The sequence below is a fragment of the Phycodurus eques genome, chromosome 2 (genome assembly GCF_024500275.1).
Source record: "Phycodurus eques isolate BA_2022a chromosome 2, UOR_Pequ_1.1, whole genome shotgun sequence".
Classification (NCBI taxonomy): Eukaryota; Metazoa; Chordata; class Actinopteri; order Syngnathiformes; family Syngnathidae; genus Phycodurus; species Phycodurus eques.
The window spans coordinates 44752487-44780264 of record NC_084526.1 but is presented as its reverse complement, the minus strand read 5'-3'; the positions used below and the strand labels follow the sequence as shown (position 1 = coordinate 44780264).

Here is a 27778-nt window from a genome sequence, read left to right as displayed (position 1 = left end):
GTCAGCTGATCCTAAAGCTAATGCTAAAGCTAAGCAAGTAGTCGGACGGTTCTGACGATCGGACAAGATGCCTTTCTCTGAGCTTTACTTTAACGTCGATAACGGCTACCTCGAAGGCCTGGTCAGGGGGTTTAAAGCTGGAATACTGTCTCAGGCTGATTATTTAAACCTTGTTCAATGTGAAACCCTCGAAGGTGAGTTTCATATGACAAGTGATCCCTACCGTGCAAGCTAACTGCAGCAATGCTAGCTGTCATGCACAAACTGGCCGGTTAAACGAACAAAAATGAATAAGCGACGTGAACAATTATCCCGCTGTATTTTATTTTGAGACTAGCAAGGTATTTAATGTAATACGCAAGACTCGTTTGGTATTTGTCATCAGTAAAATGGGAACTACAGTGTAACTACCAACCTATCCTCAATATTTCATAAAAGCTGAAAATACTATTATAAGTTAAAATAAGTATATAGCCACATAATTAAATAATTCAAAAGGAATTCCTGAGCCAAGAGATATGCTTTAGACAAATACATAATCTTCTCTGATGATCAGTGCAGTAAATGAACAAGAAATAATTTGTATAGTTAAAACACTAAAAATTAAAAGGTCCACTGATTGCTACAATATTGACATGATATGAGGTAAAAGTATTATTAATCATATAGTACAACCTGTCGCACACATTATTAACCGGTCCTTTCGAATTGGAATTTTTTCATCTAAAATGAAAACAGCTAAACTAATACCAGTCTTCAAAAACTGAGAAAAACATTGATTCACGCGCTACAGACCAATATTACGACTTCCGCAGTTCTCTAAAATCTTGACAGACTTGACAGATTCGAAGACAAACACGGTCTTTTAAGTGAAAAACAATTTGGCTTCAGAGCAAGAAGGTCCACGTTGATGGCAGTCATAGAGTTGGTGGAGGAGATATCCACAAATATAGTGATATAATTAATTATTGGTGTTTTTATAGTCTGTGATCTGCGAGTCTGTGATGCGTTGCATTTTTGTCTCTTGTGAATATATTACAAAACAATGTTTGACAAAGTAATTTCCCGACAAAGTATATAATACATTTTCGGAAAATGGCATGGGCTGAATCAGGCAGAGGACTTTGAAAGTGGTTCTTTAGAAATCACAGTTTATTCTTTTTTTTTTTTTTTTTTTTTTTTTTTTTTTTTGCTTTAAGTGAGTCATTTAAGAGTAAGTGGGGAACAGTAATTTTTCCTTTCCCAGTTAGGTTTTATTGTACCCTACTTTCTTGGAACATAATAAACACCTCACCTTTGAATAAAATAAGAAACGGTGGGAAATAGTTCTTGATAAACAAATGTAGGGGGCACGTTGGAGACTGGTTAGCACATCTGCCTCACAGTTCTGAGGACCGGGACTCAAATCCCGGCCCCGCCTGTGTGGAGTTTGCGTGTTCTCCTCGTGCCTGCGTGGGTTTCCTCCCACATTCCAAAAACATGCGTGGTAGGTTAATGAAGACTCTAAATTGCCCATAGGTGTGAATGTGAGTGTGAATGGTTGGTTGTTTGTATGTGCCCTGTGATTGGCTGGGAATCAGTTCAGGGTGTACCCTGCCCCTCGCCCGAAGATAGGCTCTAGCACGCCCGTGAGTCACGGGCGTAAGCGGTACAGAAAATGGATGGATGGCTAAACAAACGTAATTAATAAGCCTCAAGTTCCATCCATCCATCCATTTTCTGAGCCGCTTCTCCTCACTCGGGTCGCGGGCGTGCTGGAGCCTATCCCAGCTATCATCGGGCAGGAGCCGGGGTACACCCTGAACTGGTTACCAGCCAATCGCAGGGCACATACAAACAAACAACCAGTCGCACTCACATGCAAACCTACGAGCAATTTAGATTCTCCAATTAATGCATGTTTTTGGGATGTGGGAGGAAACCGGAGTGCTCGGAGAAAACCCACGCAGGCACGTGGAGAACATGGAAACTCCACACAGGTGGGGCTGGGGATTGAACCCGGGTCCTCAGAACTGTGAGGCAGACGCTCTAACCATTATTTTATGTGGCCCGCGAAAGCAAATCATGCTCCTCAACTTCCGTGATTTTTGCTAAAATCTGTACCCAGATTCCAAATTGTCATACTAATAAACACTAATGTTGAGATATTGCATTTTTCTGTTACCAAATCCTTCTTCTACAGTCACTAAAACAATACTTGAACAAACTATTATCCTTGTCTTCTGATTTCAAAAGTAGTTATCCCTCAATTTGTTGTGTAATGGTAATAATATGATTGGTGATTAAACATTTTCATGGTTTCACTGTTCTAACGGCTCTCTGAGGGAAATCATAACTACAATGCGGCCCGAGACAAAAATTAGTTTGACACCCCTGCTCTATGTTGTACTGAAACTCAAGTTATTATCTCTTAGCGTTGTTTTGAAACCGTAGATATCTACCACTCAGTCGATCTTGTTATTGTCTCCCTTGTAGACCTGAAACTTCACCTGCAGAGCACAGACTATGGCAGCTTCCTGGCTAATGAGGCTTCACCTCTCACTGTGTCTGTCATTGACGACAAGCTGAAGGAGAAGATGGTTGTGGAGTTTCGCCACATGAGGAACCAGTCGTATGAGCCACTGGCCAGCTTCATGGATTTCATCACGTGAGGAAGTTGCTCTTGTGTTGGAAGACTTTATATAACATCACATTTCCTATATACACCAACTGTATTCTCCAGTTTCTTGACCACTTACACAATCCAGTGAGGTCCAGTACAAGAGCTCCAACCACTAGAAGATAGGGCTGCATAATTAGGGTGAAAATGATCATCACAATTATTTTTCTCAATATCATAATCATCATTATTAATCACGGTTATTCCTCATATTTGGGAAACATCTTGATTTTTATTACATTACTTTTTCAACAAACGTGAATAGTTTTCAGTGCAAAATGAATCTTTAGATAAGAATAAATGATGGTTAATAAAAATATAATGTATCCAAGAAATACAAATTTACCAAGGGCTAACGGAATAAATATACTATTACAGAGTGCAATCACAAATTACAAATAATGGAAGCAAATGCTGTTTATGCATAAAAGACAATAACAGGCTGCAAGCATTGACTTTTCATTTGAAAATCCATGTCAATATAGTGAATTGGCAAGGACAGCTCCATTGTTCTGCTTGACCAGTTATGGTCGCAAACTGCAAAGAAGTCGGCAGTTGTGATTTCCCTCTCGGTGTTTTTCACTGCGGTTAGTTAGGCCAGCCTCTAGTCGAAGTCAAGGCAGCCGCTACAACAATTGTTAATACTATGCATTACGGTAACACACTGCCAAAGTGCTTCGAGGGCCAACTTAAAAATAAAAGCCTCACATATTAGTCTCTGGCCTTGAATCAAAACATTTCCAGACAATGGATGTGGATCCCGTTCCGAGTCGCTAGCTCTAATATTTGCTGTACTTGACTCTCTTGGTATTATTCACTCTCGTAATTCCACCGAGAGTGACTGAGAGGCTACCGCTGCAGAGAATGCTGTTTAGGGAGCTCAATGAAGCCTTCGCCCCCTGGTGGCTGGCTGACTAAGTTGAGAAAGTGCTTCATATGCCACAGAGCCTGCTTTTTAAATGTAAAAAAAGATCAAATAAAAATCACGACGATCAGGCTCATTTAACCGTGGCAGCCGAAATTGTGATCACGATTAAAATGTGATTAATTATGAAGCCCCACTCAAAGATAATGTTCAATTATGATTGAAATTGTCAATAGGGTCAGACGTTAAGCCTTTTTGAGTGGTGGCCTGACAGCTTGTAGTGGCCCTCTCAGAACCTGTTCTGGCCCTGTATATTTATGATATAATATGTTAATTAACATGAGTTTTTGTGATAATTTCGTAGTCCGCCTCTTTACACTGTATTATTTAGGCCCCCTTAAGAAATTATTAGTACGATTGCATTCAAGGTACTAACCTCAATAAAATCAAGGCATTGCAATTGCACGATGAATAATAATCCCTCAAAGAATAAATCACTTAAATTCTTATATTTACTTAGAGCATTGTTGGAATGTCAATGCTATCTTGTTTCTTGATGTTGTGTACACTACACATATATATTCATATACATGTACATGCATATTGTAAAATATTGGCTGGTTGGTTGAGGTTTAGGGGACCATTGTGTGTTTTTGTGTGTAGGTCTGTGTGTGCGTTATGATTTTGATATACAACCACAATTCCAATGAAGTTGAGACGTTGTGTTAAACATAAAAACAGAATACAATGATTTGCAAATCATGTTCAACCTATATTTAATTGAATATACGACAAAGACAAGCTATTTAATGTTCAAATGGATAAACTTTATTGTTTTTAGCAAATAATCATTAACTTTGAATTTTATGGCTGCAATACGATCCAAAACAGCTGGGACAGGGTCATGTTTACCACTGTGTTACATCCGAGGTCTCCGTTGTTTTATTTTATGCTTCATAATGAGGCACACATTTTCAATGGGAGACTGGTCTGGACTACAGGCAGGCCAGTGTAGTACCCGCACTCTTTTACTACGAAGCCACGCTCACGTGCAGAATGTGGTTTGGCATTGTCTTGCTGAAATAAGCAGGGGCGTCCATGAAAAAGAAGTTGCTTGGATGGCAACATATGTTTCTCCAATACCTTTCAGCATTAATGGTGCCTTCACAGATGTGTAAGTTACCCATCCATTGGCACTAACACAGCCCCATACCATCACAGATGCTGGCTTTTGAACTTTGCATCCATAACAATCCGGCTGGTTCTTTTCCTCTTTGGCCCGGAGGACACGACGTCCACAATTTCCCAAAACAATTTGAAATGGGAACTCGTCGGACCACAGAACACTTTTGCACTTTGTATCAGTCCATCTTAGATGAGCTCGGGCCCAGAGAAGCTGGTGGCGTTTCTGGATGTTGTTGATAAATGGATTTTGCTTTGCATGGTAGAGTTTAAAGTTGCACTTACAGATATAGCTCCGAACTGTATTTACTGACAAGAAGTGTTCCTGAGCCCATGTGGTGATATCCTTTACACATTGATGTCGGTTTTTGATGCAGTGCCGCCTGAGGGATCGAAGGTCAAAAGCATTCATTGTTGGTTTTTGGACTTGCCGGTTATATGCAATGATTTCTCCATATTCTCTGAACCTTTTGATGATGATATGGACCGTAGATGATAAAATCCCTAAATTCCTTGCAATTGTACGTTGAGGAACATTGTCCTTAAACTGTTCGGCTATTTTGTCACGCACTTGTTCACGAAGTGGTGAACCTCGCCCCATCTTTGATTGTGAATGACTGAGCAATTCAGGAAAGCTCCTTTTATACCCAATCATGGCACCCACCTGTTCCCAATTAGCCTGTTCACCTGTGGGATGTTCCAAGTTGAGCATTCCTCAACTTTCTCAGTCTTTTTTTACCACCTGTCCCAGCTTTTTTGGAATGTGTCAGCCATAAAATTCTAAGTTAATGATAATTTGCTAAAAACAAAGTTTATCAGTTTGAACGTTAAATATCGTGTCTTTGTAGTGTATTCAATTAAATATAGGTTGAACATGCTTCGAAAATCATTGTATTCTGTTTTTATTTATGTTTAACACAATGTCCCAACTTCATTGGAATTGGGGTTGTACCTTTTAATTATCATTTTGTATACTGGTGATTATCTGTATGTATTGACAGGACCTCTTGAAAATTAGATGATGCATCCCAACGGGCTATCCTTGAAATAAATAAATACTGTTACATTAACCATTTATGCACAATGTAAAATATTTTTTATATAAAAGAAGTGTTTCCCAAACTTTTTACCGCCTTTGGCCGGTTTAATGTGAAGGCATTTTTGGTTCTTTACACCATAAAGATAAAAACCATGTTTTTACGATAGCTATGATTCACACACGCCCGCACGCTGGCCGTATGCCGTATTTCGACAAGTGTTGCCACAGTGTAAAGTGTCGTGTTTGTTGGTGTGCTTTGCCTTACTTTTTTTGATAACTAGTCCTCGTTAGCACATGGTTTTTGTCCGCACATTATTGAACATGATAATCTGGTAATGAAACTTCACTTTGTGTCGCTATCCTTGTTCTTCGCTGCCATTTCGTGGTCCCGTTACCACTCGAGTGACTGTGTTAAGTCTAGCTTTGTTAGCTTCGACAATCCTTGTTCTTCGCTGCCATTTCGTGGTCGCGTTACCACTCGAGTGACTGTGTTAAGTCTAGCTTTGTTAGCTTCGACTGTTGTCTTGAGGCTGTTTGTGTCCGTTTATCCAGTAAAGGCTTCTTTATACTCGCGTGGACGGCGACCGCGCTGACATCACTGCGGCTATCCCGCACGCAGTTTGCCTTTATACTCGAGCACAACCCACGCGCGCTGTTTTGAAATTGTGCTGCAGTTCTCCTCCAAGTCGGGAGTGTCACTACGGCTGGTATGGGCTAGGACGCCACAGGGTGGAGATGCCTCTGCATTTCTTTGGCCATTTCCGGTAGCCGTTTTTACTTTACTTTCCGTAACAAGGAACAAAGCAACAACAGTGGCGACCGTGGAACAGTCTGCTACAACAAATGGACCTAGATGGCCAGATGATGCGTTGAATTATGCTGCAAAATCGATCAAGAAGGCGGGGGCGTAGGGTCTATGTGGAACTGGGAGGAACGCTGATTACATCATCACAGCATGTGACTAAAACGGACCAATCACGAGAGATGATCTCCGCGGCATTCTATGCGCAGCAACAATTTTTGCCGTGTGCGCGTCAAGCGACGCAGAGGCGTCGCGCGGGCCAATTCGTCGGTCACGTGATGCAATGCGGGTGTTTAAAGAGGCCTTAAGAAGGTACTCGCCGCGGTTTCTCCTTGCGTCATCACAACATCCTGTCTCGGGCGGGATGTTTCGGTGATAAAAAAAATTTAAGACCGACACTGAAAATTTTAGTTCCGGGCCATTTTTGGCGGCCGAAAATCTTCGTTGACTTGGAAATTTGTACTGGCCTAAGCGGGCCATCGTCTATACGTAGACGCATTAGCGTAGTGGCCCCAGGCCATTGGACCACCGTTAATGTCAGACCCTGTTTCAAAGAGGTATTGGGTTAACAATATGTTTATTACTGGGGTTGCAGTGTTGTAGAACTACACACTCAGAGCTGTTTCTAATAATTTGACTCATATGGCGTGAAATGAGGTATCCATCCATCCATCCATCCATCCATTTTCTGAGCCACTTCTCCTCACTAGGGTCGCGGGCTGAAATGAGGTAATTAACTAAAATACATGATATTGCCAAAATTATTTGCTCACCTGCCTTGACTCAGATATGAAATTTAGTGACATCTCATTCTTAATCCATAGGGTTTGACATCGGTCCACCCGCTGCAGTTCTAACGTCTTAAACTCTTCTGGAAAATGAAAAAAATAGAAGTAAAACAGCATACAAGATCATTTAAAAGTGGAAATGCTCTAAAATGCATGAGGGGAACAATGTATGTGCGCAGCATAACAGCTAAATGCTGCTTCACTATGTTGGCTTTGGACTCTGTGCTCCACTATTTGACCTGAGTCTGTAGATCGTAGAGCCCTACTGGGTTTATATCCATTAACATTTCTTTCATGTATTCAGGACATAAGCCATTTAGTGATTTATAGACCACTAGCCGAACTTTAAAATCTATTCTGAAGCTGACTGGGAGCCAGTGTAGAGACTTTAGAATTGGAGTAATATGTTCTGACCTCTTTGTACTGGTCAGAACCCGAGCTGCAGCATTATGAAAGAGCTGCAGCTGTTTAAAGGTCAGAGGACAAAGGAGGGCAATGTTTCTTGATAACTCTAGAACCCCTTTACAAACCACATCTGCCATTTTTTTGTGATCATATAGCAGATATACAGCAGTTAAATCGATAAATATGATGCAGAATGAGCCTTCTGCTTTTTGCATCTAGCGCCTTCCGGTCTTTGACGCTATTCCGGTGCTGTGATGTCACACGAGCCAAACAGCCTGTTCATTTGGCGTTGTGTGCTGTTGTTCCATGCTGTTGTTCCCGTCCTTATATATTTGATGTCCTATGGTATAACAATGCCACGATGCATTAGTCTGTGGCAGTTGGTTATTCAAATGGTTCAGCCATCCATCCATCCATCCATTTTCTGAGCCGCTTCTCCTCACTAGGGTCGCGGGCGTGCTGGAGCCTATCCCAGCTGTCATCGGGCAGGAGGCGGGGTACACCCTGAACTGGTTGCCAGCCAATCACAGGGCACAGAAACAAACAGCCATTCGCACTCACAGTTATGCCTACGGGCAATTTAGAGTCTCCAATTAATGCATGTTTTTCGGATGTGGGAGGAAACCGGAGTACCCGGAGAAAACCCACGCAGGCACGGGGAGAACATGCAAACTCCACACAGGCGGGGACGGGGATTGAACCCCGCACCTCAGAACTGTGAGGCTGAAGCTCTAACCAGTCGTCCACCGTGCCGCATGGTTCAGCCAGTGGTAAGAATTTTTTTTGGCTTTCCAAGTGAAAAAGGAATACGTGACCAGTGGATAAGGAAAGTCAATCGACAGAGGGAAGAAACGTGGTCAACTATGGGTGCCTAGCAAGCATTTCAAACTCTGTGCTGATCACTTAGAACCGGCGTGTTTTGAGAAAGAGGTAGAAGCTGAAATCAGCTGCGTTGCCAACTATTTTTCCTACGGCCATCAGGACCTCAAACGCCAGCAAGAGAACTAAATTGCACAGCTGCCACGGTGCCACGGCATGCTTTTGACATGGCAGTGTTCTAGGCTAGCTCATTCACTGCCAGCCGTTTCCTGAGAAGGGAACCCCCAGACTGCCAGGCATTTTTGAGCAATTTCACTCATTTTTCAAGCCCCACAGAATATTGTGGACTATGACTGTGTAAACACCAAAACCACCAAAAGAAAGATCAGACTCTCTTCTTTAATCAGAAAAAAGTTTGTCTCGAGCTTATACCATTCTTTAGTAATCAGCATTCAAATATAGGCTAGTTTCAGCCAAATCTGTTTCTGAAGAAAAAAACTGAGAAAACAGCCTTTTTGTGGAAGCAGACAGATCAACCAGAACAATGACTTTGACACCAATATTTTTTTTCTTTTGTGAAAATCTCAAACATCTGAACATAAAACAACACTGAGAAAGTACTTTTGACAGAAAACATTATTTATTTATAAGAACAACTATGTACAGAATTTACATTAGACAAAACTGCATGAACGAATGGGGCTCCCACAATTGCACTTTCTTCCTCTTAATTGTCCTCCTCTACCGTTTTCTCAATAGTCCAGGTTTTTATTACTTTGCGCATAAAATCTCGCAAGATTTTATCCACATCTGGATTTTATTCTTCAGTGGTGGTGAATGGGATCTGGTGTGGTTGTCATTGTCCTTGAAACCAGTCCCTACCTTTGCTTGAAGCACAACGCAGTTTAGAAATATAACTATTACCATAAAAGTACATTGTTAAAATTGCTGTCGTGGGACGTGGAGAAAAAAAAGCTTTCAATTACCTTTTTTTTGTCTGCACTGCGTACTGGCATGGGAGTCGAATGTCTGCTACATGCATAACCTGTAAGTTTTAAAAAATACATACGATTACTAGACAATACTTTTTATTGATGTGTTTTGCAAGGGTAAAAAACATTACTTTTCTTCGTCGCAATTCTAAAAGACGTTCGACTCGCGGGTGTTGAATTACTGCAAGATGGACCAGCTGGAAATGGGAAACTGAAATCAGTACTGGCAACAGATATTACATTGTAATGTGAACTAGTGGGACTAAATTAAGTGTATGTAACAAGAATTGAAGGAGCGTGTTTGATCGCTAAATGTAGCTAACGCTAGCTGGAAACGAGTTACCTTCGTTTCCGTTATCATACGGAGGAAGCTCGCGATGAAGCTCGGCTGCTTCCAGGCGATCTAGAAGAAGTTCACTCATCACGATTCCGGATCCCGTTTACTCAAATCCTGGTCGGCAGATGATCAGGTGGCAAGCGGCCGAGAGCATTTCTCCATATGGTAACAAGTGTATCCGGTCGCATTTGAGTTGACAAGATAAAGCCCAATGATTGTAAAAAAACGAGACATGGTGGTATCGGAATACATGCTTTTATTGCAGTAGTCTGACACAGTGCAATCTTGAAAGAGCAAGTTTGTCTTGTAGTCTGATCCCCCGGGAATTACATGATTTCTGTCTCAGATGTGTTGTCTGTCCCACATTTTTTTTTATAACTTTATTGGCCGTCAGATATTTACAGTACTACGTCAAGACACGCGACAAGGCTAAAAATAAACTAGCCCATACCGATCACGCCGATAAAATCGGTGTAAAATCTATTAATTCCTTGCATGATCTAAGGCGTCATTCCTGTCGGTCGCAGGAATATTTTTCTTGCCTTGGCACAATACATTTCTTGTTTGTTTTTCATTGACTTCTCTCTTTTCCACCATTATGCTTGCATCTTCTCATTGTCTCCTTATCCCCGCCTCCTCCTTCCTCTGAGGGAGGGATGTTCACCTCAAGGCATTGTTGCCCTCTACAGGGTGCCATTCCTCATTGCAGTTATCCAGAGGCTTGAAGATTACACATGAACTGCACAAGATCCTCCCTCAGCCATTCCCGTTAAAAAACACCATTAACGTCTTTAGACGGCATTGGCAGGGAATAGTTCAATACTGAATTACTTTTTTGGACGTTATTGGCAGGGAATGAGTTCAAGAAATTTCTGAGTTGATAAAAAATAACTTTCTCGAGAATCTTGGCTATGAAAGGGAGATTTGATGAAATGGGTCTACAGCTTGCTAACATGGAGGCGTCCAGCGTTCTATTTTTTAGAAGAGGCTTTTTTTTTGGTCCTGTTTCGCTGTAGGTCAAGCAGAAAGGAAGATCTGTATCCCTTTTATGCCGGAACAGTTTTACTGTGTCAGAGTGGACTTTTTATGCTGCCACTGTGTTTTTTTGTATTCTGATGGATATTTATTGAGAATTACAGTCGTTCAGTTGAACAGAACAAAGTTTTTAAAGGGGAGTCACAGAAAAAACAAAGGAGAGTGTGAAATGGTAAATACATAATATAGAAAAAGAAGACAACAAAAGACAAAGCACTCTTCTTGTAATATATATTTATATATATATATATTACAAGAAGAGTTGGCTAAGAATGTCTTGGAGGTGAAAAGAGTATCAGATCGAGTGATGAGGCTGAAACTTTAAATTGAGGGTATTATGTGTAATGTGATTAGTGGCTATGCCCCACAGGTGGGATGTGACCTAGAGGTGAAAGAGAAATTCTGGAAGGAGCTCGACGAAGTAGTTCTGAGCATCCCAGACAGAGAGAGAGTCGTAATTGGTGCAGATTGTAATGGACATGTTGGTGAAGGTAATAGCGGTGATGAAGAAGTGATGGTATGTATGGCATCCAGGAAAGGAACTTGGAGGGACAGATGGTGGTAGACTTTGCAACAAGGATGCAAATGGCTTTACTGAACACTTTTTTTCCAGAAGAGGCACGAACATAGGGTGACCTACAAGAGCGGAGGTAGAAGCACTCAAGTGGATTACATCTTGTGCAGACGATGTAATCTGAATAAGGTTACCAACTGTAAGGTAGTGGTAGGGGAGAGTGTGGCTAGACAGCATAGGATGGTGGTGTGTAAGATGACTCTGGTGGTGGGGAGGAAGATTAGGAAGACAAAGGCAGAGAAGAAAACCATGTGGTGGAAGCTGAGACAGGACGAGTGTTGTGCAGCTTTTCGGGAAGAGGTGAGACAGGCTCTCGGTGGATGGGAGGAGCTTCCAGAAGACTGGACCACTGAACCCAAGGTGATCAGAGAGGCAGGCAGGAGAGTACTTGGTGTATCTTCAGGCAGGAAAGGAGAGAAGGAGACTTGGTGGTGGAACCTCACAGTACAGGACATCATACAAGGAAAAAAGTTAGCTAAGACGAAGTGGGACACTGAGAGGACTGAGGAGAGGCGAAAGGAATACATTGAGATGCGACACAGGGCAAAGGTAGTGTGGCAAAGGCCAAACAAGAGGCATATGATGACATGTATGGCAGGTTGGACACTAAAGAAGGAGAAAATGATCTATACAGGCTGGCCATAAAGAGGGATAGAGATGGGAAGGATGTGCAGCAGGTTAGGGTGATTAAGGATAGAGATGGAAATGTGTTGACTGGTGCCAGAAGTGTGCTAGCTAGATGGAAAGAATAGTTCGAGGAGTTGATGAATGAGGAAAATGAGAGAGAAGGGAGAGTAGAAGAGGCAAGTGTGGTGGACCAGGAAGTGGCAATGATTAGTAAGGGGGAAGTTAGAAAGGCATTAAAGAGGATGAAAAATGGAAAGGCAGTTGGTCCTGATGACATTCCTGTGGAAGTATGGAAGCATCTAGGAGAGGTGGCTGTGGAGTTTTTGACCAGCTTGTTCAATAGAATTCTAGTGTGTGAGAAGATGCCTGAGGAATGGAGGAAAAGTGTACTGGTGCCCATTTTTAAGAACAAAGATGTTGTGCAGAGCTGTGGGAACTATAGCGCAATAAAGTTGATGAGGCACACAATGAAGTTATGGAAAGAGTAGTGGAGGCTAGACTCAGGACAGAAGTGAGTATTTGCGAGCAACAATATGGTTTCATGCCTAGAAAGAGTACCACAGATGCATTATTTGCCTTGAGGATGTTGATGGAAAAGTACAGAGAAGGTCAGAAGGAGCTACATTGTGTCTTTGTAGATCAAGAGAAAGCCTATGACAGAGTACCCAGAGAGAAACTGTGGTACTGCATGCGGAAGTCTGGAGTGGCAGAGAAGCATGTTAGAATAATACAGGACATGTACGAGGGCAGCAGAACAGCGGTGAGGTGTGCTGTAGGTGTGACAGTAGAATTTAAGGTGGACGTGGGACTGCATCAGGGATCAGCCCTGAGCCCCTTCCTTTTTGCAGTGGTGATGGATAGGCTGACAGATGAGGTTAGACTGGAATCCCCGTGGACCATGATGTTTGCAGATGACATTGTGATCTGCAGTGAAAGCCGGGAGCAGCTGGAGGAACAGTTAGAAAGATGGAGGCATGCACTGGAAAGCAGAGCAATGAAGATTAGCCGAAGTAAGACAGAATATAATGTGCATGAATGAGAGTGGTGTTTGGGGAAGAGTGAGGCTACAGGGAGAAGAGATAGCAAGGGTGGAGGACTTTAAATACTTGGGGTCAACCGTCCAGAGCAATGGTGAGTGTGGTCAGGAAGTGAAAAAATGGGTCCAAGCAGGTTGGAACGGGTGGAGGAAGGTGTCAGGTGTTTTATGTGACAGAAGAATCTCTGCTAGGATGAAGGGCAACGTTTATAAAACAGTGGTGAGGCCAGCCATGATGTACGGATTAGAGACAGTGGCACTGAAGAGACAACAGGAAGCAGAGTTGGAGGTGGCGGAAATGAAGATGTTGAGGTTCGCTCTCGGAGTGACCAGGTTGGATAAAATTAGAAATGAGCTCATCGGAGGGACAGCCAAGGTTCGATGTTTTTGAGACAAAGTTAGAGAGAGCAGACTTCGATGGTTTGGACACGTCCAGAGGAGAAATAGTGAGTATATTGGTAGAAAGATGATGAGGATGGAGCTTCCAGGCAAGAGAGCTAGAGGAAGACCAAAGAGAAGGTTGATGGATGGCGTGAGGGAAGACATAAGGGCAGTTGGTGTTCGAGAAGAGGATGCAGGAGATAGGCTTACATGGAAAAGGAGGACGCGTTGTGGCGACCCCTAAAGGGACAAGCCGAAAGGAAAATAATAAGAAGAAGGAAGACATAAAATACCACTGAAATGATCACAAGAACGTTGAGCAAAAATCCCAGAATCACACGGGGGGACCTAGTCAATGACCTGCAGAGAGCTGGGACCAACGTAACAAAGGCTACAATCAGTAACACACTACGCCGCCAGGGACTCAAATCCTGCAGTGCCAGACGTGTCCCTCTGCTTAAGCCAGTACATGTCCAGGCCCATCTGAAGTTTGCAAGAGAGCATTTGGGTAATCCAGAAGAGGATTGGGAGAATGTCATATGGTCAGATGAAACCAAAATAGAACCTTTTGGTAAAAACTCAACTTGTCATGTTTGGAGGAGAAAGAATGCTGAGTTGCATCCAAAGAACACCACACCTACTGTGAAGCATGAAAATAATGCTTTGGGGCTGTTTTTCTACAGAGGGACCAGGACGGCTGATCCATGTAAAGGAAAGAATTAATGGGGCCATGTATCGTGAGATTTTGAGTGAAAACCTCCTTCCATCAGCAAGGGCAGTGAAGATGAAATGTTGCTGGGTCTTTCAGCATGGCAATGATCCCAAACACACCGCCCGGGCAACGAAGGAGTGGCTTCGTAAGAAGCATTTCAAGTTCCTAGAGTGGTCTAGCCAGTCTCCAGATCTCAACCCCAAAGAAAATCTTTGGAAGGAGTTGAGAATCTGCGTTGCCCCATGACAGCCCCAAAACATCCCTGCTCTCGATGAGATCTGCATGGAGGAATGGGCCAAAATACCAGCAACTGTGTGTGAAAACCATGTGAAGACTTACAGAAAACGTTTGACCTGTCATTGTCAACAAAGGGTATAACAAAGTATTGAGATGAACTTCTGTTATTGATCAAGTACTTATTTTCCACCATAATTTGCTAATAAATTATTTAAAACTCAATGTGATTTTCTGTATTTTTGTTTCTCATTTTGTCTCTCAGGTTAGGTATGACTATGACGAAAATTACAGGTGTCTCATCTTTTTAAGGGGGAGAACTTGCACAATTGGTGGCTGACCATATACTTATTTTGCCCCACTTTATATATACGTGTGTGTCGGATGGGGACGGATGGTAACGGCAGATGCTTAAAATCAAAGACTCTGACTCTGGTGCAAAAAAATGTGATCGGGACATCCCTCATTTTGAGTGGACAATAAGCCAACTTTGTTGAAAGCCTTCCAACAAGAGTTGAAGCTGTTACAGCTGCAAAGGGTTGACCAACATCATATTAAACCAAATGGATTTAGACTGGGATATAACTTAAAATCAAATGTGAGCGAATACCTTTGACATGCCCCTTGAAGCCATTTTAAAACTCTTATCTCAAGGTCAAATTACATTTTATATTGTTGCAGTAAATCGGGATTTTTGTCTTTGTTGCTGCTTCAGTTTAGTGATGGCATGATGGCAATCAGTTAAATAGCATTGCTATTCCAGAAAGATCAGCCTTTCTCCTATTTCGCTTTACAGAACTACAGTTTCTTCTCCATTCCATTTCACTTTCTAAACAGTGGCCCATGCTACTCCTTGTACATTCATCTCAGTGAGACCATTGAATGCAGCACCACCATTAAAGTAGTTAGTCCGTTTGTAATGGGAATAAAACGTTAACTGTGTTGGTCTATTGAGCGTGGTCTATTGTTCCTCTGGTGGTGACCACAGGTACAGTTACATGATTGATAACGTCATCCTGCTCATCACGGGAACGCTTCATCAGCGGGCCATCTCCGAGCTGGTACCAAAGTGTCACCCGCTTGGAAGCTTCGAGCAGATGGAGGCCGTCAACATCGCTCAAACGCCAGCTGAGCTGTACAATGCCATTCTGGTGGACACACCCCTTGGTAACTGCCTTCTCACCCTCAGTCAAGCGGACACTAAATTGTCTGTTGCCTATTGCAGAACAAAAGATGCTTTTAAATACAACCCCAGTTCCAGTGAAGTTGGGCCGTTGTGTTAAACATAAATGAAAACAGAATACAATCAAATCATGTTCAACCGATATTTAATTGAATACACCACAAAGACAAGATGTTTAATGTTCAAACTGATAACCTTTATTGTTTTGAGCAATTAATCATTAACTTAGAATTTTATGGCTGCAACACGTTCCAAAAAAGCTGGGACAGGGTCATGTTTACCACTGTGTTACATCACCTTTTCGTTTAACAACATTCAATAAACGTTTGTGAACTGAGGATAGTAATTGTTGAAGCTTTGTAGGTGTAATTCTTTCCCATTCTTGCTTGATGTACAACTTCAGCTGTTCAACAATCCAGGGTCTCCGTTGTCATATTATACACTTCATAATGCGCCACACATTTTCAATGGGAGACAGGTCTGGTACCCGCACTCTTTTACTACGAAGCCACGTTGTTGTAACACGTGCAGAATGTGGTTTGGCGTTGTCTTTCTGAAATAAGCAGGGGTGTCCATAAAAAAATACTTTGCTTGGATGGCAGCATATGCTTCTCCAAAACATGTATGTGCCTTTCAGCATTAATGGTGCCTTCACAGATGTGGAAGTTACCCATGCCATTGGCACTAACACAGCCCCATACCATCACAGATGGTGGCTTTTGAACTTTGCGTCCATAACAGTCCGGATGTTTTTTCTTTCCTCTTTGGCCCGGAGGACATGACGTCCACAATTTCCAAAAACGATTTCAAATGTGGACTCGTCGGACCACAGAACACTTTTCCACTTTGCATCACTCCATCTTAGGTGACCTCGGGCCTAGAGAAGCCAGCGGCGTTTCTGGGTGTTGTTGATAAATGGCTTTTGCTCTGCATAGTAGAGTTTAAAGTTGCACTTACGGATGTAGTGCCGAACTTTATTTACTGTCATTGGTTTTCTGAAGTGTTCCTGAGCCCATGTGGTGATATTCTTTACACATCGATGTTGGTTTTTGATGCAGTGCCGCCTGAGGGATCGAAGGTCACGGGCATTCAATGTTGGTTTTCGGCCTTGCCGCTTACATTCAGTGATTTCTCCAGATTCTCTGGACCTTTTGATGATTATATGGACGGTAGATGAAATCCCTAAATTCCTTGCAATTGTACGTTGAGGAACATTGTCCTTGAACTGTTTGACTATTTTCTCACGCACTTGTTCACAAAGAGGTGAACCTCGCCCCATCTTTGCTTATGAATGACTGAGCAATTCAGGGAATCTCCGTTTATACCCAATCATGGCACCCACCTGTTCCCCATTAGTCTGTTCACCTGTGGGATGTTCCAAACCGGTGTTTGATGAGGATTCCTCAACTTTCTCAGTCTTTTTTGCCACCTGTCCCAGCTTTTTTGGAACGTGTTGCAGCCATAATCATTAACCTAGAATTGGTTAACCTAGAATTGGTTAATGATTATGTGCTAAAAACAGTTACGTTTATCAGTTTGAACATTAAATATCGTGTCTTTGTAGTGTATTCAATTAAATATAGGTTTGATATGATTTGCAAATCATTGTATTCTGTTTTTATTTATGTTTAACACAATGTCCCAACTTCATTGGAATTGGGGTTGTATATGAGAAACAATTCACTTTATGTCCTACTTTGTTTCCAGCTGCATTTTTCCAGGATTGTATATCTGAGCAGGATTTAGACGAAATGAACATTGAAATCATCCGGAACACACTCTACAAGGTAAAACATTTAATGGTGGTAAAACCGATCTTTTTTTACTGTACTTTTCATACGAAGCGTTTACCATACAAATCCAGAGATGGACTCAATAACATCGGGAGGAACAACAAAGTACAGTGGAAGATTTCAGATTACCATCAGGATACGTAGGCTTATTCCTGATTAGTGTGTTAAATGAGATACAACCACTCAAACTTATTAGTTTTTTCAAGTAGTAATAAACTCCCATTAATCATAAAACCTTATATTCTGTATATATACACACATCCCCTCCTTGAGGCGTCACCTTATTGTGGTGGAGGGGTTTGTGTGTCCCAATGATCCTAAGAGCTAAATTCTCCGGGGCTTTATGCCCCTGGCAGGGTCACCCATGGCAAACAGGTCCTAGGTGAGGGACCATGGCTCAAAGACCCCTTATGATGACGACAAAAAATGAACTCAGGACGCGGGTCACAGGCCCCCCCCCCCCCTCTGGAGCCAGGCCTGGAGGTGGGGCTCAAAGGCGAGCGCCTGCACCCATGGGGCCCGGCCAGGCACGCCCCGAAAGGGTAACGTAGGTCCCCCTTCCCATGGGCTCACCACCTGTGGGAGGGGCCATAGGGGTCGGGTGCAATGCGAGCTGGGCGGTGGCCGAAGGCGGGGACCTTGGTGATCCGATCCCCGGCTACAGAAGCTGGCTCTAGGGACGTGGAATGTCCAGGTAGGGAAGGACCCCGAGCTAGTGTGTGAGGTCAAGAAGTTCCGACTAGATATAGTTGGACTCACAGCTTGGGCTCTGGTACCAGTCCTCTCGAGAGGGGTTGGACTCTCTTCCACTCTGGAGTTGCCCACGATGAGAGGCGCCGAGCAGGTGTGGGTATACTCATTGCTCCCCGCCTCGGCGCCTGTACGTTGGGGTTCACCCCGGTGGACGAGAGGGTAGTCTCCCTCTGCCTTCGGGTGGGGGGACGGGTCCTGACTGTTGTTAGTGCCTATGCACCAAACAGCAGTTCAGAGTACTCACCCTTTTTTATCAGAACCCGAGCGGTGTTCTGTTATTGGACTTCTGTGCTCATCACGGCTTGTCCATAACGAATACCATGTTCAAGCATAAGGGTGTCCACACGTGCAGTTGGCACCAGGACACCCTAGGTCGCAGTGCAGTTTGATGATCGACTTTGTTGTCATGTCATCGGACTTGCGGCCGCATGTCTTGGACACTCGGGTGCAGAGAGGGGCGGAGCTGTCAACTGATTACCACCTGGGGGTGAGTTGGCTCCGATTGTGGGTGAGGGATACCGTCAAGCTGAAGAAGGAGTCCTATCGGACCTTTTTGGCCTTTAGGACTCCTGAGGCAGCTGATGGGTACCGGCTGGCCAAGCGGAATGCAGCTTTGGTGGTCGCTGAAGCAAAAACCCGGGCGTGGGAAGAGTTTGGTGAGGCCATGGAGAAAGACTTCCGGACAGCTTCGAGGAAATTCTGGTCCACAATCCGGCGTCTCAGGAGGGGGAAGCAGTGCACCATCAACACTGTGTATCGTGGGGATGGGACGCTGCTGACCTCGACTCGGGACGTTGTGAGCCGGTGGGGAGAAAACTTCGAAGACCTCCTCAATTCCACCGACACGCCTTCCCATGAGGGAGCAGAGTTCAGTCATTAGTCGTATTAAAAATAAACTAATAAAAAAAAAAACTATTTCACTAATTCTGCCATGGTATGTAAACATAGGAGCACAACTGTACATATATGCAGTCATAAATACCCCTGTCATAATGGAATGAAAGTGTAGGGTCCACCTTTTTCATAACCTCTAGGTGGCGGTGGTATATTAGAATAAAGGTGTACACCTTTCTCATGACCTAGGTGGTGGTGACACATTGGAATGAAAGTGTACAGCTTTTTCATAACCTGTAGATCACGGCATACATTTATAAAATCTGAAAGTTTCTTTAATTTTCCCCTATACCTATGTATAATACGCACTATTTACTTTTGACAATGTTTTGGGGAAAGAAATGCGCATTATACACGAGAAATTATGGTACCTGGCCCTGTATGAAAAAGTAATTACCCCCCCTTGTTAAATCATGAATTAATTGTGGTTAATCAAAATTTTTGGTTAATTTTCACACCCAACGAAGCCTGATTTCTTTCAGACGTGTTTAATCAAGAAATCACTTAAACAGAATCTGTCCCAACACGATCACGTCAGACAAAAGAACTAAAAAACCAGCAACAAAGCGACACAATTATCTATTCACACAGCCAGATAACTTTTTTTAGTTTTTAAAAAAATAATAAATATGCTCTCACAAATTGCAACCTAATGGAAGCAAATACAGTTAATGCATAAAATGCAATAGCATTAGGCTGTAAGGACCGTTTGTATTTGAAAAATACGTGTTCGTTTTCGTGAAAGAACTACAATTATAACGACGTGTTAAAAGCCAACCAATTTATTCCTGACAGAGGAGTCTAAACATTTTACAGAGCTCCTGGTCAGCAGCTACGCTCATCCTAGCCTCAGCAGAGACAGCACAGACTGAACAAAGCTATCTGTTCCTGCCCCAGACTTATACAATTTTTCAAAGAGCAAGTATGGAATTGTCGTCTGATTGGTCCATGGTCCATTGACGTCATCGTTGCAATGCAGAATGATGGCCATTTGCCGCTGGCTCCAGACTCTGTCTCCACATTCTTGCTTCTCATAAAGTTTACAGCAACCCCCCGCAGCCATTGTCATCTCCAACAGATGTTCCTTGTGGCCTCCTCATGCACCCTTCTGGGAGGTTTCCTGCATCACACTCCACACCCTTAACTAATTTACATTTTATCCTTTCTGCAATAAAACACCCATCTTCACACCCCGACCAGTGACACAATAAAACCATTTAAGACATTAACCCCCCTTTTGATCTCTGTTAATCAGAGATCAACACCCTCTAAACATGAAGCCTAGTTCGCTATAATACTCAAAAAAGCTCAAACTAAATACAGCAAATATCAAAAGACTTAAGGAGAAGATACAAAGGCGTCGTTCAACGGAGCGAGCGTGCTCATGGTCTCCACGTCCTCTTTCAGGGGCAGCAGCTGATATTGGCCGTGGGGGTCCTTCCCCTCAAAGGCCTTGAGAACAATCCTGAGGACAAGACTCCTGAGAAAAGCAATAATACAACACCCACACAAAGCAAGCACAGCAATGACAACCACGATGGTAGTTGCTAAAGTCAGCATGAGACCTTTCCATTTTCCAAGCATCCTATTCAGCAGGCCATTGAATGAGTTGTCATCCACTCCAGACATTGATTTAAGTTTAACAGACATGGCTTGCAAACTTTCATGGCTCTGGTGATCTTTCCGCTTGATGCCGTATTATTGGGGATAATCGTGCAACAGTGACACTTGATTCGAGAGCAGGCACCCCCTTCTTCGGCTAACATACTATCGAGGACCAGCCTATTTTGGAATGCCATGAGAGAGGTAGCTGATCGTTGCTCATGGACGCCCTCTGCCAATTGGGAGATGACGTTCACCACTCTTTGAATTTGGTAATGAATGGTAATTTATAAAATCACAATTTTTTTTCGGGGTTACCCATATAAAAATACTCTCAAAACCTGCGGAAATTTGACAGCGGCCAAATGATCGGGAAAGTTTGTTATTGGGGCATAAAGTTACCTTACTCTTATTTTGGGAGATGCAAGGTAGGAACGGGAACATTTCGACATCATAGAGGGGAGCGCCTTTTACTTTAGTTCGAGACCATGTGTATCCTCAAACTCACCCTCCAGATTGTCATTAGTCATCAGCTGCTTCCAGCTGTAACACAAATCCACATGGTGGTTCGCGCTGAACTTGTGATTCACCAGGTACCGGTTAGCAACTCCATGTCCTACACTCAAAGCGCACAAGTAAATCTCGTTTCCCGCCGGATCGCCCCAGTTTACACAATCTACCACCTTACACAAATCAAATTGGTATACCGTCCTTTCCCCCAGCGTGTAGTTCAACTCTAGGGCCCCTGTTGCCTTCACGGCCCTCTTTTCCACTCGTTCTTCTAGTTTTGAGGGCATTCCGAAATAGATTCTTGTAACTATAATCAGGGAGATCACCAGAGTCATGATTATGACCTTCTTCGGCCAGACATACAGGATGTACATATTTCCCCCCATGTTAAATGACCAATTTAACACCAAAACACAATATCCCTAAAACACCATCCAGAATTAAACAGGTTGTCTTCCCCGTCGCAGAGGCCCAGCTGGCAAGTCCTGCAAACAAACCCATCCATCCATCCATTTTCTACCACTTATCCGAGGTCGGGTCGCGGGGGCAGCAGCTTTAGCAGGGACGCCCAGACTTCCCTCGTCCCAGCCACTTCATCCAGCTCTTCCGGGGGTATCCCGAGGCGTTCCCAGGCCAGCGAAGGATGAAAACAAATCCTTTTATAAATTAATCACAACTCTGAAGATACTCCTGCCAAAGGGGTGGACTACATAATTCCTGTATACATACTCCAGAGAAGGGACAAGTCGGCAATTGTCACCCAACATTGATACCATTCCCCAATTCATTGTTAACAGGTTTCACAAAAGTGTTAATGTCAATAGACCAAGAATCACATAAAAATCAGCGTTAAGTCAGCAATCCAACAACACAATCAAGCTGCATCCTCCTTGATGCGCTGTGGCATTGAGGCAATCAGCCTGTGGCATTTCCTGGGAGTTATGGAAGGCCAGATTTCCTTGATGCTTTCTGTCAGTTCTTTGTTTTTGGGTCTGGTGCCCCTCGATAACACCCCATAGATTATCAATGTGGTTTAGATCCGGCGAGTTGGCTGGCCAGTCAAGCACTGTGATGGCATGGGCATAAAACCAGATTTTGGTGGTTCTGGTGGTAAGGACTGGCCTCATGTACAAAAGGTGAGTACGCACAAAAACATGGCGTACGTTATTTTTCACGGCAAAGTTCAGATGTACGGACTAGGACTCGTATTTCATAAAATGTAGCAATCTATAGATTATGAGACTGATAAAAGGTTTCCCGTCGCTTTTCCTACATTATACACGTATAAAAAGAGACGTGGAGCCCTTTACGAAACAATATTAGTTTGATTCAGACATTAAACGTATATCGGAGTAAACTGGAAGTGAAGATTTTATCCAAACGCCAATATACGCTACAACAGTCAGTCAGTACTGTTGAAGTTACAGGGTTTTCCCCCTGGCAGTAATTTTATTTTCTGTTTGTGTAATGCTTTTTTTCAGGCTTATCTCGAAGCATTCTATAAATTCTGTTCCAACCTGGGAGGAACCACAGCTGATACCATGTGTCCCATCCTGGAGGTTAGCATCTACTTGCCTTGTAAATTGAAAATAACGTGCAATATTCAGTTGATCCACTTGGAGATTGTGGCTTTAAATCCTCACTCTACCTCAGAGTTTCTCCATGCTGGCGTAACCATGGGCGCCGTAAGGAAATAATAAGAAATAGTATTTTTAATTTGCAGCAATGAACTGACGGGGCCCGAAGTGATATTTCTTTTCATGTGGGGTCCCAAATTCCTGGATGCGCCTTTGGGTGTTAGTGCACAAACATAATATCCAGTATTGTTGAAGATATAGGGGTTTGATCCTTCCACCTTCATGAGTAAGGAAAAGAAACAGCAGTTCGCATTCATTCAATTCAACAAACTGTCTTCATTTTTCACCTTTTTATATTTATTATTATTATTTTTTTGCAGTTGACACCAGCCTAATGATATTTATAAAGAATTTATCAAAAAGTCAGTTGAAGCCACACATTCACGCTGTAGGCCAATATTTCATTGTTAAATTTAGTACTTAATCAAGTTCCATATCATGCATGCAGTTCCACTAAGCCAAGGGTTGACAATTTAATTTCCAAAGGGGCCATGTGAAAAACTGGAACAGTTGCTGAGGTCCACTTCTCAATTGTTAAAAATTAACTTAATTTATTCAAACTAACCATAAAATTACATTGTTTGAATAAACTGCTACGTTCGTGTATATGGTATGTTTTTATAATGAGTGAAAAATCTTAAGATTATAAGCATAAATTAAAATTATATTAACATTGTATCACTATTGACATTATATGACTTTAATCAACATTAACCAAATATATGTCAACAGTTGTGCATCAATTATGTATTTGTATTGAAAGTGTACTGACATTATAACCATAAAAAAACTCATATTCGCCATTCCTTGTTGGGACTTCCAAATGATTATTCGGCTAAATTCACATGGCCCTCTTCCCTACACAGTGCAGTTATTCGGCTAAATTCACCTGGCCCTCTTCCCTACACAGTGCAGTAATGTTTCCAACATAAAGACCACTTTTGGCTTTCTCGATAGTCACCTCTTTTTGAGGAGGGAGTCGGGGGGGTCAAGTTCCTGGATGTGTCGAAAAAGTCACTAAAAATATTGTGTTAAAATCGCTTATGTCGGCAACACCGAATACACAAGTCATTGCCTTTGCTCGCTGGTACTGCCACACACATGCACATCCAAATAAAAGCACTGTATGGTTTACATTTTATTTTGACTCCAATCATTGGACGGACTGGATCCCGGTCTGCTCTAACCTTTCTGTTTTTACTGCAGTTTGAGGCTGATAGAAGAGCCTTCATCATTACCATCAACTCATTTGGCACAGAGCTTTCCAAAGAGGACCGTGCCAAGCTCTTTCCCCACTGTGGCAAGCTATACCCAGAAGGCCTTGCTCAGCTGGCCCGGGCTGATGACTATGAGCAGGTCAAGGTTGTGGCTGATTATTATCCTGTAAGTTCTAAAGCCATTTGGACTTATTTTTCACAGTGGGCCTGCTTGAATTAGTTATTTATGTGTTGAATGTTTGACAAGCAAAAACTTTCTTAATCGCTCCATTTTCCTTTCAAGTTTGTATTCCGTTTATTAGCATCCAATTGTACAATTAAAATTCATTTGCGTTGTCTTCTGTAGGAGTACAAGCTGCTGTTTGAGGGTGCTGGCAGCAACCCCGGTGACAAAACACTGGAGGATCGCTTCTTTGAGCATGAGGTGACAAACACACGCAAAAGCAGAGTACCGACTTTTGCTAGACGTTTGCTTTGTATTGAACATATCTTAATTGAAAAAAAAAAAATACCATGATTTTTCAACATTGTGTGATCAAGTAGCCAATAGGTGTTGTCTATAGCAGTGATTCCCAATCATTTTGATTGGAGGAGCGGAGCTGTCAACTGGTGGTGAGTTTGCACCGATGGTGGGGGAAGATGCCGGTCCGACCTGGCAGGCACAAACGTATAGTGATCGCCTGCTGGGAACGTCTGGCAGAATCCTCTGTCAGAAGAATTTTCAACTCCCACCTCCTGCAGAACTTCATCCAGGTCCCGGGGGAGGCAGGGGACATTGAATCTGAGTGGACCATGTTCTGCGCCTCCATTGCTGAGGCGGCTGACCAGAGCTGTGGCTGTAAGGCGGTCGGTGCCTGTCGTGGCAGCAATCCCTGAACCCGTTGGTGGACACCAGCGGTGAGGAATGCCGTCAAGGTGAAGGAGGAGTCCTATCGGGCCTTTTTAGCCTGTGGTGTGGACTTTTATGGACAGAATTTCTAGGAGCAGCCGAAGCGTAGAGGTGGTCCGGTTTGGTGGCCTCAGTATTGCATCTTTGCTTTTTGCAGATGATGTGATTATGTTGGCTTCATCAAGCCGTGATCGCCAACTCTCACTGGAGCGGTTCGCAGCTGAGTGTGAAGCGGCTGGGATGAGAATCAGCACCTCCAAATCTGAGACCATGGTCCTCAGTCAAAAAAGTGTGGAGTGCCCTCTCCAGGTCGGGGATGAGATCCTGGCCCAGGTGGAGGAGTATATTGGGGTCTTGTTCACGAGTGAGGGAAAAATGGATCGGGAGATCTTTCAGGCAGATCGGTGCAGTGTCTGCAGTGATGCAGAGTTCGTATCGGTCCGTTGTGGTGAAGAAGGAGCTAAGCCGAAAGGCAAAACTCTCTATTTACCGGTCGATCTCTACCTTCACCTATGGTCACGAGCTGTGGGTCGTGACGGAAAGAAAAAGACCCGGTTACAAGCGGCCGAAATGAGTTTTCTCCGCAGTACAGGCTCTCCCCTTTAGATAGGGTGAGAAGCTCGGTGGAGCCAGATGAGGTGGCTCGGGCATCTGATTAGGATGCCTCCTGGACGCCTCCCTGGTGAGGTAGTCTGGGCACGTCACACCGGGAGGAGACTCAGTACACGGTGGAGAGACTACGTCTCGGCTTTTCTGGGAACACCTTGGGATCCCTCGGGAAGAGCTGAAGGAAGTGGCTGGGGAGAGGGAAGTCCGGGCTTCCCTGATAAAGCTACTGCCCCCGCGACCCGACCTCTGATAAGTGGAAGAAGATGGATGGATGGTTGTTTTTGTTTATATGTGCCCTGCGATCGGCTGGCAACCAGTTTAGGGTGTACCCCACCTCTCGCCCAGAATTTGTTGAGATATGAGGATAAGCGGTACGAAAAATAGATGGATAGGTATGCGAGTGACGTATAGTCACAGGCAGAATAATTAAATGTTCTTTCACTAGATCTGTGTAACAAACATTATTTTCTTGTGAGAGTTTTGTCTTGGGGTGTGCCATGAGACTTTTCAACGTAAAAAATGTGCCTTGGCTCAATAAAGGTTGGGAAGCATCTTTCAAAAGACCTACTCTGAAGATTAAACGTCTAAGTTAACTCTTCTCTTTTCGTGATCATAACTGACTATTTTTGTCATATTCTGGTGTTTTGCCATGCCAATGTCTCTTCCTGTTCTTCTTCCTCTTCCTACAGGTAAAGTTGAACAAACTGGCTTTCCTCAACCAATTCCATTTCAGTGTTTTCTATGCTTACGTCAAGCTGAAGGAGCAGGAGTGCAGGAACATTGTCTGGATTGCTGAGTGCATTGCCCAGCGACACCGTGCAAAGATTGACAACTACATTCCTATCTTTTAAGAGTCACACTTTCCTTTACAGCCAGCCCCATGTCATTTGGCTCAGTCTGTCCACTCCCACCCTGGTGTTAAAGCATCTGATGCCTCCATTCTTTAGGTGTTGATGTGAGTTGGTACAGAAGTCTTCATTCATTGGTTATTGGCAAAGCACTAGTGATAATCTTGTAATGCATTATATATTATTCATAGCATTTTATTATAAATATTCTTTATGATAACAGGTTGTGGAAAGAATTTAACAGTTTAGATGGCTGACTAATAGAAACATGACTCGAGTCATACTTTGGAGTTATCTGCAACATTTGTAGATTAAAAGTTCCTCGTAAAAGACCAATAATGGAAACATTACATATAAGAGCCAATAATAAAAGGTTTACTTTAGAAGTTACTGTTTTACAGACTTGAAACGTTTGTGTCGTCAGAGTTAGTCAGCCTTATTTTAAAAACACAATCATTTGTAATGTTTTCAGATGGACTCCTCTGGTGCCCTCAATAACATAATCAGGAATCAAAATTGAAAAAGTGCACAGACAGTCAAGATGTCCTTCACTTGAAAGTAAAAGCTAATTCCCTTCTGAGATACTTTTCATCCCCAGGCTCACTAACAATTGACGGTACCGTGTAGCATGTGTTTTGATTCATCAGCTCGGCAATCAGTAAAATGAAATCCACGAGTACCCTGAGCATCTATCAGAAGAAAACATTCAGCATTAAAACAGAGTAAAATGTGAGTCATTATCTTCTTGTTGGCTAACTTGAGTGTTGTTTGATATAAAATGTGTAATAGAACGTGAGTTTCCATTCTGTATCAAACCTGTTGTGTGATATGTTTGAACTCTAGAATGATGCATGTTATTGTAAGTGTATGAAAGATATAACTATAAAAAAGGATAGTTCTTTTTTTGACAATATCCATTTGATCATATTTTCCATGCTGTACAAATTGCTTCATGTCCATTTTGTTTCCTGTGAATTGTGTTGTAAATGTTACAAAAAATAAACAAGACTGCACATGTATGTCTGGGTGATATATAGATATAGATAGATAGATATACAACACTGCTTCCATTGTTTTGATATACAGGGTGGGTAAAAGGAACTATATTAAAAGAAACGTTGGATTTCTTTGACAGAAAAAGGTAAATGAAAAGAAAGATTGTTCGACGTTTTACTTAGAATTTGATATGGGCACCACCAGCCAACACAGTCGAGAAGTGGTGGGTACGTCTGCCTCACAATTGTGAGGGACGGGGTTCAAATCTCAGCTCCGTCCTTGTGTGGAGTTTGCATGTTCACCCTGGAGAGGAATTCAGTTTCTTTTTTTTTTGTTCTGTACGGCTGTTAGGTTAAAAAG

The 27778-nt window shown here is 42.9% G+C and overlaps 1 protein-coding gene across 1 annotated transcript; it reads left to right on the top strand.

The window, feature by feature from the left end:
• Window position 1: 1 nt before the first annotated feature.
• Window positions 2–27441, top strand: LOC133399394 (V-type proton ATPase subunit d 1). Its single transcript, XM_061670973.1, has 8 exons — window positions 2–194; window positions 2476–2647; window positions 15476–15654; window positions 17378–17457; window positions 22704–22781; window positions 24066–24242; window positions 24423–24500; window positions 26264–27441. Exons 1-8 carry the CDS (start codon window positions 68–70, stop codon window positions 26423–26425), a joined length of 1053 nt encoding a protein of 350 aa, XP_061526957.1. The 5' UTR covers window positions 2–67; the 3' UTR covers window positions 26426–27441.
• Window positions 27442–27778: the final 337 nt, after the last annotated feature.

What these genes read in the sequence shown, in the direction of transcription:
- LOC133399394 (XM_061670973.1), top strand. Translation starts at nt 68, where the DNA reads ATGCCTTTCTCTGAGCTTTACTTTAACGTCGATAACGGCTACCTCGAA. An exon ending in TCAATGTGAAACCCTCGAAG is followed by an intron (nt 195 to 2,475) that starts GTGAGTTTCATA and finishes TCTCCCTTGTAG; the next exon opens with ACCTGAAACTTCACCTGCAG. An exon ending in TTGTGGCTGATTATTATCCT is followed by an intron (nt 24,243 to 24,422) that starts GTAAGTTCTAAA and finishes TGTCTTCTGTAG; the next exon opens with GAGTACAAGCTGCTGTTTGA.